This window comes from Talpa europaea, assembly GCF_964194135.1.
Source record: "Talpa europaea genome assembly, chromosome: 9".
NCBI lineage: Eukaryota > Metazoa > Chordata > Mammalia > Eulipotyphla > Talpidae > Talpa > Talpa europaea.
The window spans coordinates 114,957,179-114,969,502 of NC_140076.1; the positions used below are offsets into that span (position 1 = coordinate 114,957,179).

Below are 12,324 nucleotides of genomic sequence, written 5' to 3' on the forward strand. Positions count from 1 at the left end.
CCATAAATACTGTGCTTTAATGAGCTCCTTAAATAGAAATGTCTACAAAAACACACTACTAGATGGTGTCCCGCGCCCATGGGAAAGAGAAACTGGATTGAAGCCGCAGCAGGGGGTGGTGAGAAGGTGCCGACTGGCAAGAGGACAGCGGCTCTCTAGAGGGGCCAAACTGTTCTGGGGCAAGGCAGTCGCACTGTGTTGTTTTTGTTAGTTTTCATTTTATGATTCTTCCAATCCCAAGAAAATTATGTGAGAGAGAGAGCGATCAGACGGGACAAGACTTGGAGGTTTTCACCACCTGACTCTGCAAAGCCAAGTCAGTAAGTTTGAGGACCAGAGTGTGACATCTGAGGCATCAAGACCTCATGAAAACCAAAGGCTGCCACAACCTTCCCTTACCCCAGACTGCCCTCTGCCTGCCCAGGGGAAAGTCAGCAAGTTCAACAGGACTGGGAGAGGATGGTGTTGGGGTCTCTTCTCTTGGAGGAATCCTCAGGAGATATTCTTGGCGTCCATCTCCTTAATAGCTCCTGAAGGTGGGACAGCTCATCCTGGAGGCCAGAGACTGTGGGGGCTGAGAGGCCCATCTGGGGAGGTGGTGAAGAGGCAGAAGCCGGTATTGTTGCAGCCCTGGCTCTGCTGCTAGCATCTGCCTGCTGCTCCTCGCATTTAAGTTATCTTGCCCAACTCTGCCTTCCATTGACTAGATGTAACTCTACTTTCTTCATTAGGCTTGGAACTAGGCCTTAGGGCTGAGTAAAACTGGCTTAGGGAAACTTGTAAAATGTGCGCATGAGGAGGAAGACTAATAAACAGATGAAGGGGGACAAAAAAGTTGCCCTTATGCCCTCCTAGGGTTTCTGTCTTCCTGGGAACAGGACTGTGAGAGGTGTAATCCTCAAGTGTTCCCCTTTCCTGACTCCCAAAACCTAGCCACTTGGACACCAGAAATAGTGCTTCCCAATCCCCCCAACTCCTTGCCTTCCTAGCTCCTGGAAACAGCTGGTTTCTCCTAGAACATCTGGTTCAGCAGGGAAGCCCTTCTCCCGCTCCTTATCCCCTTCTTACCTGGGCCTCGGGCCGTCCCCTCAGGTAGCAGCGTCTCCAGAACCTGATCTGTGGTCCCAGATAGCCAGGTAGCAGCAGCCCCGTGGGTAAAGGGCAAGCACCCCAATGTGAGGGGAGCCCCCACTCCTGGTCAGCCAGGCTTTCAGAGGAGATAGCAGGCCGAGGGAGCCAACGAGAAGAGACTGCCATCAAGGAGGGACTGTCCCGCCAGGGGCAGAGCTGATTCAGCGGAGTCAGGACCCCTCTAGAGAAGAGCCACACGGAACTGGGAGGCCCAGGAACCATGAAACTTGGCTGAAGAGGAAAGGGAAATCAAATGACCCTCTAGTCACCAGAGGATCCCAGTTTCCCCAAACTAGGTCAGGAAGAAACGTCCAGCTGCCACCCAGCCACTGTATTAAAATCACACTACAAACCACCCCAAGAACACTTTACTCCTCTCAGTAGGCTTCAAACTGGCCTTGGGGTGGAGTAAAACTGGATTAGGGAAATTTGTGGAATGTGTGCATGAGCCAAGAAGACTAGTAAACCTGGGGAGGACAAAAAGGATGCTCTCGTGCTACCTAGAAGGACCCCCGTCTCCTGGGGACGGTCATGGACTGTGAGTGAAAGCTGTAGAGTAACAGTAGGGGTAGCTTTCCCTGGGAAGTTCAGACACTATGTTGTTCCACCTCACCCCTCTAAAAGGATGAGCCTGTGAGGAAGTCAGGGGAATCTGGGAAGTTTAGACACCTCACCTGCTGTCTTGGGAGCCAGGAATCTGGGTGGTGTTCCGGGTCATAGCCAGGATTACGGAACTGTAAAATCTGTTCATTGCTATAGCGCAATTCCCAGTCCCAGACAGATGGCTGCAGGTTAATCGAGTTCCCAGGTGGGAGCTGGGAGTACCCTGGGGTGTAGACTTGTGTGTAAGATTTGAACTAGACAACAGAAACAAGACAAAGAATGGCTAAACAAACAAAAATACATAGTTCTCCCAAGACTAGAGAGAAATCATGAAAGTCTCCCCTCTTACGCCTGGAATCAGATACAGCGTGAAAGTACAGTCCTGAGATTACACACCAACCACCCCCTCTCGCACCCACAGGCCTCACTTTTCATAATTTTAGAGCAAACTTCCAAGAAAATGTCTCGGGGGGGGAGAAAAAAGGCCAAGTCAAAAATGAAAGTCACTGACCTGTGCACTTTGCTTTCCACGCTCCCAGGGAGTATCTCTCAAGAATGTAAGGGTATCGGGAACCCTGACACTATCGTGAAGCGCAAGTAGGAAAAACTCAGAGAATTCAAACTCAGCTGGAAACTGCTGGAGGAGCTGCCAGGCACAATCAAGGAAAAGGAGAAACACTGGGGCCTGGGAATAGGGAAATTAAGAGGTTGAAAGGGATTGTGAGAATCTGAGGGGAACAAAATGATGGGGGATGAGGGACAGAGGGAACAGGAGCCGTTAAGGAGGACAGGGAGGGCATCTCTGGTGGCGCAAGGGGTTAAGATGCAACCTATGGGGCTATTCACAGCCACTGCAGCACGAGTTCAATCCCTGGCCAGGTAGCTACCCACATGGTACAGCAGACCTCTCCTGACTCGCCCGCTGCTCCCCTCAGCAGTGGATTTCAGTCAGTCTGCCTGTTCTGTTCCCCACTCTGTCTCTGGTGAATCCTCTCACCTCCCACACCTCTGGCCTGTACCCCAGTTCTTATATGCATAAATACATCTTTTTTGAAAAAAAGGGGGGACAGGGAGTAGAAATCTGTTGAGGGGAGTAGAGGTTGTGGCACCTGGCTCATCTGGGTCTCCCCTTTAAGCTCAGCCTAACCTCGGGACTCTTCTGACCTGGTCCCCCCCCCAAAGGACTATACTATATAATTGTGTCACCCCCTTACTTTTGTAACATCCCCCAATATGCTCCCAAATGTTCTCACCTCTTCAGTGGCTCCAGCTCCCCCAAGTCGGGTCAGGAAGGGATGTCCAGCTGCTACCCACTCTCGCTGCACTAGTGACTGGAAGCCGAGCAGTGTTCGAGCTTCAGGGACTGAAAGCAGCTGGACGAGTGAAGAGAGGAGGCCATTGAAATCACGATCACCGCGCTCTGGGTGATAAAGAGGGAGAAGGGACAAAGAAGGAGGGGCCAAGAAACTAGGGCAGAAGAGAAGGGGGAAAGGAAACATGGCAAGAAGTGAGAGGCACAGAGGAGGATTTTGGGGTAGGTAGGATCGAGAGGACACATAGAAGTGAAGAGAAAACAAAGACCTTGAATGATTCACTTCACAGACTCCTGGATAGACACCCCCGGCGCCACATATAGGAGGCAAACTAGTTCCCACACTGCCCTCCCACCCCAAGCCCAGCCCCGTCCATCATGGAAGAACAGGAAGAGAGCGCTGAGAACCCTCTCATGGACAACAGGTGTGGTGGGGAAGCAGAGGTGGCACCAAAGGACAAGTTAGAGTTTGTGGGTTGTTCCTAGTGACAGAAGAGGGGTTGCTGGCACTAGAAGGGGACAAGGAAGCCTTATAGTTCTTCCGGACAAATCCAGTCAGGTGGGCAAAAAGGCAAGGTACGGAGTAGGCTGACCCACGGAACTCACCTTGAAGTACTACAGAGCGAACCCTGGATGTCACTAAAACTGAAATGTCACTGGCCTTTCGGAGACAAGACCTGGGGAGGCAGGTGAGGAGGGAAGAATGACACGCCCGAAGGGAGAAGGGCTGCATCATGGACAGGCTCCACGATCCTGCCCCTTCTTCCAAGGAGTGACAACTCTTGGGAAACCAGGAACAGGAATCCGTGGAAGGCCGTCGAGTCCAAGTCAACAGGAGGCTGGGAGGGCTGAATGATAACTTGTGACTAGAAGAAGGGAGTACCTGACGTAGTCCAGCCACCGTGTTCCTTCCAGCGCTGAGAACCATTTATCCTCAGCTACAGATGAGTCTGGAGAGTGAGGAGAGCGGGGGGTCAGGAGGGCAAGAGAGCAGGAGAACTCAGGATCCAGGTCTACAGCCTGAAGGGTTAAGAATAAGTTGGGTAGCGGCTGCCTCAGACTGGGCTTAGGAATGAGAAGCAACTGTGAAGAGCAGTAAGTTTTCTACAGTTACATTGTGAGAGCTGTACAACATCGTAGACAGAACATCCACAGACACGTACACGTCAGATGGGTAAAGGGTGGGTTTTACGCTACGTAAGTTGTATCTCAAAGCTGCTGAAGAAAGAGCACGCTGGGGCAGGAAGGAGTCAGTCTGCAGGAGACGCCTCACCTAAGGGTCCCTCACCTGCTCAGGCAAGAGTAAAGCAGGTTGGATGGGCGGGGGTGGGGAGGGCTAAGTTATTCTCACCTGGCAGGCAGAGGGCCCTCAGCCTCAAGTGGGCCAGATGGACATCTGCGAGACTGGGCAGCTCGTCCATGGTTTCTACCAGGACAACATCTGAATGCCCGGCCTGGAGCATGGACTCCACTGCTCTGGAGGGAGGGAGGCGGGAAGTCAGGGGAGGAGTCTGCCCCACCTTCTTCGCCTCGATTTTTCTCAGCCACCTCCCCTCACCTGACGTCCTCCTTGTTAGGGTCACTGGCTGTGTAGAAGCCACCACAGCGGAGAAGATCACTGCCTCCCGGGTGATGCCAGGACAGGCGCTGGGGCAGTGAGGAGAGGGTCACCGTGAGAAACTCTTCATCCCACCCAGCCCCCCACGCTGACCTCACAGGGTCCCCTCCCTTCACAGTGACCCCTGACCTCCCATGACCCTCACACTGACCGGTCCACGGCCCTGGTGGAAGTGGCCAAACGCTCTCCTGACCTCACTGTCCAGAGTTCGCTTGGGCACCCAGAAGTAACGAGAGAGGCTGTGAAATGGAGAGTCGATTCACAGCCTGGCCAGGTGACCTTGCCCTGCAGTTACAAGCTGTTAGGAGGGGGCCATTCAGGGGATCGCAGGGCTAGAGGCCCAGGAGGTAAGGGGATGGCCCTGTGGGCGTCCAAGGAAGCTGGAGTTTGAGGGAACCCTTTAAAGGGTGAGAACCACGTGGGGAGACAGGGATGGTAGCAGAGGCTAGGTGGGCGGGGGGTTACCTGGTGGCTACGTCGAACCTCTCATTGATGGTGCAAACCCTCCAGCCCCTGGCCCCCTGCTTTTTTCGCTCCACCTCCCAGTCTTCTGATGTCTCCAAGAGGGGGACAGGTGGTTTTCCAGAACCAGAACTCTGGCCTAGGGAAGCAGTGGACACAGAGAAGGAACCACAGCTGCTTAGTTCTTTTGTCTTTACCCGGCCTCCTTCGGACGCCTCACCCTTTCCTTGCCCTAACACGGCCTCACTCACCGGCCTTGCTCAGGGCTACCCCTGTGAACTGCTGGCCTTGGCTGCTCTGAGCTCTGGCTTGCGCGATGGCCATGGTCACCTGTGGAGGGAAGGACACCCCTCAGACTGAAGAAGCGGGAGGAACTGGGGCCCACATGTTACTGCATTGTCTTTGTCACCAACAGAGAACAGCAAAGACAGCCTCCATAGGTCGTAGGGGCTGGGGGCAGGAGGACACATCTAGAAACAGGAATTTAACGCTGGGAAGCATCTTAGGAATAATCTCATCCAACTCTCTGTTTTTCAAAGGAGAAGCTGGCCCACAAACACGCTCCTGATATGGGCGGAGTGGGGCTAAAACTCAGGCCCCTTAGTCTCATTAACTATCACCTTCCCCAGCCTTGGGCCTGTCCTTGAGGAAAGCAGCAGAGAGAATGAAGAGAGGGCTGGGGGGAAGGGGGTAGGAGAGCAGTGGGAATTGCCAAGGAAAGGATCACAAGGTTCGAAGGGGAGGAGGGGCCCTTGGGTTGGGGCTCTCTTACCTGAAAGGCCTGAGGCCCCAGCCCTCCGGCCTCAAACCCAACTCTGAGTAATCGGAAGTCTCGGCCATGAATCAGAATCTCCTCGGGGACAAATTTAAGCAGGGATCCTGGGCGGAGGAGCTGGACGCGGGACAGGCCACTCACTGAAGTCAAGAGTTAGGAAAGCAGTGTAGCCACAGGTCAGGCTCTGACCCACTCCGTCCCCTGGGTCTTCTGAGAACAAGGGGAAGACCAGGAGGGGTTCCCACACCTTCACCAAACCCCCACACTTACCAGCTTCTAATTGCGCGATGTTGACCAGGGCAAAATCATATTCACTGCTCAGGGGGGTGTCCTGGGGAAGCACATGACTGATGCTAGAGGCTTCTGGAGTCTCAGCCACTACCCCCCTAGAGGGAGTCCCTGGTGACAATTCCTGGAACATTCTAAAGACAGCCCTCAGGTGCAACCGTTTCACTCCCTGTAATGTCTGTCTAACTAAATCCTTCTAGATGCCCCTACCATTCCCCACCAGGCGTCCTTTCTGTCACCCGAACCAGCTCACCTGGCTCCGCTGCCATCCGCGGGGCTGGAAGGTGACCCTCAAGTTGGTGCAGACCAGGGTTCCAGGCAATTCAGGTTCCAGCCCCTTCCTCACTCCTGGGGCCCATGCTAAGATCTTCTCCCCTGCGGGAGGAAGGAAAGCAGGTTCTGTCTGTTTCCGCTCAGTCCACTGTGTTATCCACCTGCGGGTTAGCTCAGCCCTCTAGGACAGGAGGTTCTAAACAGGAAAGATCAAGATCCTCTCCCAGCGCCACTGGAATGAATGTTTAGGAGGAGAGAATCTGTATTATTTCCTCTAGAGCCTCAGCAAGTGCCGGCGCATAGTAGGCACGCAGATGCTTCTTGAGTTAGTAAATGAGAACGGGGTAACAGGATCAAGAAAACAGGCCCCAAGACCCCAGCCTGGACAGAGACCAGACATGGGTGGCAGCACTTTGAGTCAGGAGGGGACGCGGGTGCCTTTGGGGAGGGAGAAGGAGAGCTGAATGGGATAAAGTTGGGAGGCGTCTGGCGATCAGAGTATTGGAGAGGTGTCATTACCTGGAAGGCGACCAGACGCCAGGGCATTGCCAGGCTGACGACTCCTGGGCTCTGGCATCCCACTCCCCTGGGCAGACTTTGGTCCAGAGAGCTGAGAAGGGCACAGGGTTAAGCCCCAGGTCACTCCAGCCCCGGGGCCTGGGATGACCTAGCGCCCAACCGCCTGTGGGGGCTGCGCTCAGCCTCTCAGGGAAACTGAGATCAGCTCTGTGGGCAGCTCCGAGGCCGCTTGGCAGCCGTTGAAGGGAGGGGCTGGTTAATGGATAATGAGGCAACGAACTTGAGACTGAGACGGACTGGCCCGGCTCACCAACCCCTGGATCTGGGACACACCCTCCACCTCCTCCAGACCCTTTTCTCCTCTTCTACAGCCACATCTTCCCCATCCGCCCCCTCTTGCCCACAGCGCCCCTCCCCACCAAACCCGAGTTTCCACTCCTTACCCCCATCTCGGGCTCCTCCTTCTGGGGGGCGATGTTGAAACTCTGGCCCCGGCCCCCCCACCACATTTCTCTGGCTCCATCCGGGGACAGAGCAGCTGAGGGCAGGAAACCCCAAGGATGCTCGGGCCTCCGGGGAGAGGCCGAATCCGGTCGCCGAGGAGAGGGAGGTCACAGAGAGGGAGGGGAGGGCATGGGGGAAGGAGCGGTTGAGGTGCACGAAGCACAATTTGGGGTCTCTTGAAAGGTGTGTCCAGCTCGCGAGAGGAGGCTCCACGGAAACTTCAGCCGCCCCAGGAGAGGGCGGGGGAGGCCCAGCCCCTTAAAGGAGAAGCCGCGCAATTTAGGGGAAGTGGCGAGAGCGGGGAAGCGCGTGAGGAGGGGACCCCGGGACTCCCGGCGCCCGACCCGCCCCGTCACACGCGCTGGCGCGGGGGGGGGGGGAGGGGGGCGGGGGGGCCGAGGCGCGGGCATTAAACCGCAGCGCTTAAGCCACTCGGTGACCCCGGCCCGGCTTCCCGGGAGGCTGTTTTTTGAAGTTTCTTGCGGGGGGTGGGGGCCGGGGGGGGCAGCGCCGGCCGCCGCGCGGCCTCGCCAGGGCGGCTTCGAAAGAGAAACCAGGGGAAACTGGGCCTCTGAGTTTTGCCGGGAAGCCCAAGAACGGGGGAGGAGGATGAGTCAACGTGCCCGTGTCCCGCAGGGCGCGTGAACCCCAGCTCGCGCAGGGGTGCGGGGGGGCACGGCCGCACCCCCAGGATGCGCGCACGCGTGCAGGTGTGTTCTCGGGCAGGTGCGCGCGGAAACCAGAGCCGCTGCAGGGGCTGGGCCGCCCCCCGCGGACACCCGATCGCCGATGAATGATTCATGCCGAGCACGGCCCGGCCGGAAGCCCGGCGGCCCCGCGCCCCTCCCGCGGCGAGCGGGGCGCGGGCGGGGCCGGGGGCCGGCGGGGCAGCCCCGGCCGAGGGTGCGGGCCGGCGCCGCGGACTCCGGGAGTCGAGAAACGCGCCGGGGGCGTCGAGCAGCTGCTCCGCGGAGGCCCAGCGTGGACGGAGGCTGCAGCCGTCGGGGCCCCGCCTTTCCCGGGAGCCGCTCGGCGCCCGCGCCCTTCCGGCCTCGGCGTTTGGGGGTCGCGCGTTGGGGCCCCGGAAGCCGCCGCAGCCCCGCAGCCCCGCGGCTCGGCTGGAGACTGTCCCGGCCGGCGAGCCGCGGCTGGGGGTGCGGCGCCCCCTGCGGCCCCGCCACCCTCGGCCCCGCGCTCGCGCCGCGGCAGGTGGAGCAGAAGCGGGGCGCGGGCGCGGGCGGCCTCTGGCGGAAGCCTCAGGCCACGTGGCCGAGCGCCCCGCAGGCGCCGCTCCGAGGGCTCGCGGCGGGGGAGCCCCGGCGCCCGGCCCGCTCCCCCCGGAGGGCGGTGCCGACTCCGACGCGGGGCCGCCGCGGGCGGGGCGGTGACTCGGCCGCGGCCCCCGCCCGGGGGTCTGTCCGCCGGCTCCGGCCGCCCGCGCAGGGCCGGGAGGGCCAGGGCCGCGCCGCAGCCCGAGCTCGGGGCCCGGGCGCCGACGCGCCGTGGAGGGGCGCCCCGCCGGCCGCAGCTGGAGGAGGAGGTTGGCACAATGGCCGGGGCGGTGACCCCAGGCCTGGAAGGGGCCCCAGACCCTGCCCCACCCCTGCGGCGGGGGCCCTGACCCCTTGAGGACAGACCGAAGGCTTCGGGGTGACCCAGCGACCATCACCTCCGAGGCTCCGCCGCGGGGAAGGCGGCGGCGACCTCGCGCGGCCCCGGGGCCCCCCAACCCCCCACCCCGTCCCCGCCCCCGCCGGGAGCCGGCAGGAAAGGGCGGGCGCTTCCCTGCGAGCACCGAGTCCAGCATCAACCCCCCTCCACGAAGAGAATCTTTTTTTAAAGTTTTAATGTTTATTTTTTTGACAGAAACCACTGAGGCAAAGGCTGTGACTGTTCGGCTAAACCTGTAACGCAATAAACCCGGCAGGGCCGCGGGGACCGCGGGGCTGGGGTGGGGGCGGGGGAGGGCGGCGGCCTCACCTAGAGGGGCAGGCACAACCCTGAATATTTCCCCTCAATAAAAAAACAAGTAGGTGCCCCCATGCCCTGGATAGAAGGAACTAAGTGCACTTGTTTCAGCCTGAGACGCTATCACCCCTCACTAGGGTGAAGGGGTCCAGCTCGCGCCCTCACCCACACCCCACACCTTAAACGAAGGCATCTCCGCCCTTGGAGCGCCCAGTACCTGCCTCCCGCCTCAGCCTCGGGCCGCCTCTCCCACCCGCCCCTTCCCCGGCAGCACACCCAAGTCTGTGTTCCCTTTCCAGGAACCGCCCCTTTACCCGGGCCCCATCCCGCCCAACCTCCTGCCCCCTCAAAAGCAAGCAGAAAAATTTCACTTCCCTTATAGAAACACACCCGTCCACTCTGGTCCCTGGTCCTCAGGATGGAGGGGCCCCTAAATACAGGGCCTGAATGAAGCCATGGTTTACCATACTTCCCACCCCGAGGACGCCCCCCAGGATTTCCAGCGTTTTTATTTTAAAAGAAGGCAAAAGGAACTGGGATGAGTTAATTTATAAATCAAAACAAAAACAAACATGACAAGTTTTCGGGCTTTGTTCATTTGTCCTGTTTTTAAAAAACAAAAGTATTAACTAGCATCTACTAGCAGATCAAATCCAAGCACAGCAGTCCAGTGGAGCATCAAAACATTCCTGGGTTTACTCTCTGGGAAAACCCCGGGTCTGTTTCCCCTCCTCTCGGTAAGGGGGTAAGGGCGGCGGAGCCACGGGGCTGGAGCTGTGCCACCAGCACCAGGGCACTCTCTAGGGATGGACGTTCACCAGCTGCTTGTATTGAGTTATTCTAACACCAAAACCAACGTGAGGTAAGCAAGACAACTCTTTGGGCACAAAATTTAAGGGGTGCCAAAAACCCAGCAGCCATGATAGTATTCAGTGCAGCATTTTTTGAAAATTAAATTTTTTTAAATTCCGTAATAAAGTATCAAAAATTTCCATTCAGGATTCGACCCCATACTTGATTCAGCGTTACCTCCCTCACCCAGTCTGTTTTTTATTCATCAAGGATTTTTTGCATTTTTAGAATATTCCATCAAAACAGCCTTTATCTTGATGACGGAGTTTTTCAGCACCCCCTCGACTTCAGTACCTGAGGGGAGTGCTTGTCTCACAGGAGTCCCAGCCCTGCCCAGAAACACACACATCTCCCCGTTTGGAACCAGCCTATTTTCAAATAAAAGCCTAACAGTCATGGGAAATGATTCAATCAACGGACTATCATATTGGAAAGTGAGTGACTTTCAAGTTTGTCCAGAAAGGAATCTTTCTAAACTGAGCAGTTCCAATGAAGAGGACAGTCTTGGCCGGCTCTGTTACCCAGGGTGAAATGGGATGGCCTCCGTGACCCGGCAGCAGCAGTTATGGCAAACACGAGTCTCCCGGCAATCACACCCAGCCCCACACCTGCTTCAGGCCCGACTCGGGGAATACATTCCACGGGGTGGGTTGTGGGTACATACCTCGAGAGAAATCCAAATACAGAAAAACAGCCCCAGTTAACACTCCAGACACTTAAGTACACTTATTCCTCCTCTTCATATGCACCTAGGAGTGTATACAATTGCATAGTTGATTTTTTTTTCCCCAGAAAAAGAAAAGTAAAAACAAAAATTGGCCCAGGAAAGGTCCTCTGGTTTAAAGCTCTTAGAAAGGGCGCTGGCCAGGGCGCAGGCGGTCCAGACTTGTGCTTTGTGCAAAACGCAGGGGAGCTCCCCCAACTGTGTCCACAGGCCCCCTACCACCCCTGGAGAAAACGGTTGGGTTGGGGTAAGGGGGATCCCGAAGACAGATCAGCTGATTGGGACTAATCTGTGATCTGTGGTTACAGTTCACTAAAATATATTTCTCTAGCTACCTTTTTATAAATTGCCCCAATCCCTACCCATGTTTCAACATCATTCCTATTATCAAAAATAGCTCTTCTTACAAAGAATTTTCATTATTTTAATAAACTAACCACAGATTAAGGTCAGCTATGGCTTAACAAAAGAAGCCGGGATGTAAAGTTCATTCTCTAAGTAGAGAGGAAGGAGGAAGAATCACTTAAATAGACCAAAAAAATCACTTTTTGAAACGTTTTTGCTTGCTGGGGTACTTTCATTGTTTCCTTTACTTAAAAAAATAGTCAAAAAATAAGTTGCTTTCTACAGAAACGCAGCAGCAGAGGATGGTGGTGTTCTACTTAGGTTTTTGGTTTGGTTTCAAACAGTCTGGCCAAAGGTCTGTCCTGCTACCCTTCCAAGACACACAAACCTCAAGGTGTGGTTATTGCTAAGTCATTAAAAGAAAAAAAGGGGCCCCCCTGGTGGCGCAGGCAGTTGAGGGCAGCGCTGTGAAGCTGTCGCAGCCTCTGCAGCGCGGGTTCGATCCCGATCCCGGCGCAGCGTGACCGCTCCTGTCTCGCCCGCTGCTCCCCTCAACGTGTATTTCAGTCAGTCTGCCTGTTCTGTTCCCCACTCTGTGTCTGGTGGATCCTCGCACCCTCCCATACATCTGGCCTGTAGCCCGGTTCTTGTATGCATGAATAAATCTTTAAAAAAAAAAAGGGGGGGGGAAACAAGGGGCCACCCTCACATCAGCTCACCTGCTTCATCACTCTGCCCCTCCCCAGGGGGAACGTTCTTTTTAAATAAAGTTAAAGTCTTAAAAATAATCGTAACTTAGTGAAGTCCAGTCCTCAAAAAGGACAAGGAAGACACAGGGGCAGCCAGCGAGCTCCACTGCGATCAGAACAGGGGACAGACGGCTGCGCAGAGGAAATCAATCTCGAGAGGAAAGGATTCCCCCTCTTAAGTTCCCCCCTTCAGCGTTACTT

General features: G+C 56.3%; 1 protein-coding gene across 1 annotated transcript; it reads right to left on the minus strand.

Annotated features, from left to right (window-relative positions):
• Positions 1-440: 440 nt before the first annotated feature.
• On the minus strand, positions 441-7,490 carry MTMR11 (myotubularin related protein 11; the record flags this gene model as incomplete). Its single annotated transcript, XM_084241963.1, has 17 exons — positions 441-587; positions 1,069-1,362; positions 1,806-1,988; positions 2,246-2,419; positions 2,988-3,154; positions 3,653-3,723; positions 3,930-3,996; positions 4,398-4,522; positions 4,605-4,693; positions 4,816-4,903; positions 5,130-5,265; positions 5,378-5,456; positions 5,899-6,041; positions 6,172-6,232; positions 6,443-6,564; positions 6,982-7,072; positions 7,425-7,490. The coding sequence occupies 17 exons, from the start codon at positions 7,488-7,490 to the stop codon at positions 441-443; spliced, it is 2,103 nt and encodes a 700-aa protein (XP_084098089.1).
• Positions 7,491-12,324: the final 4,834 nt, after the last annotated feature.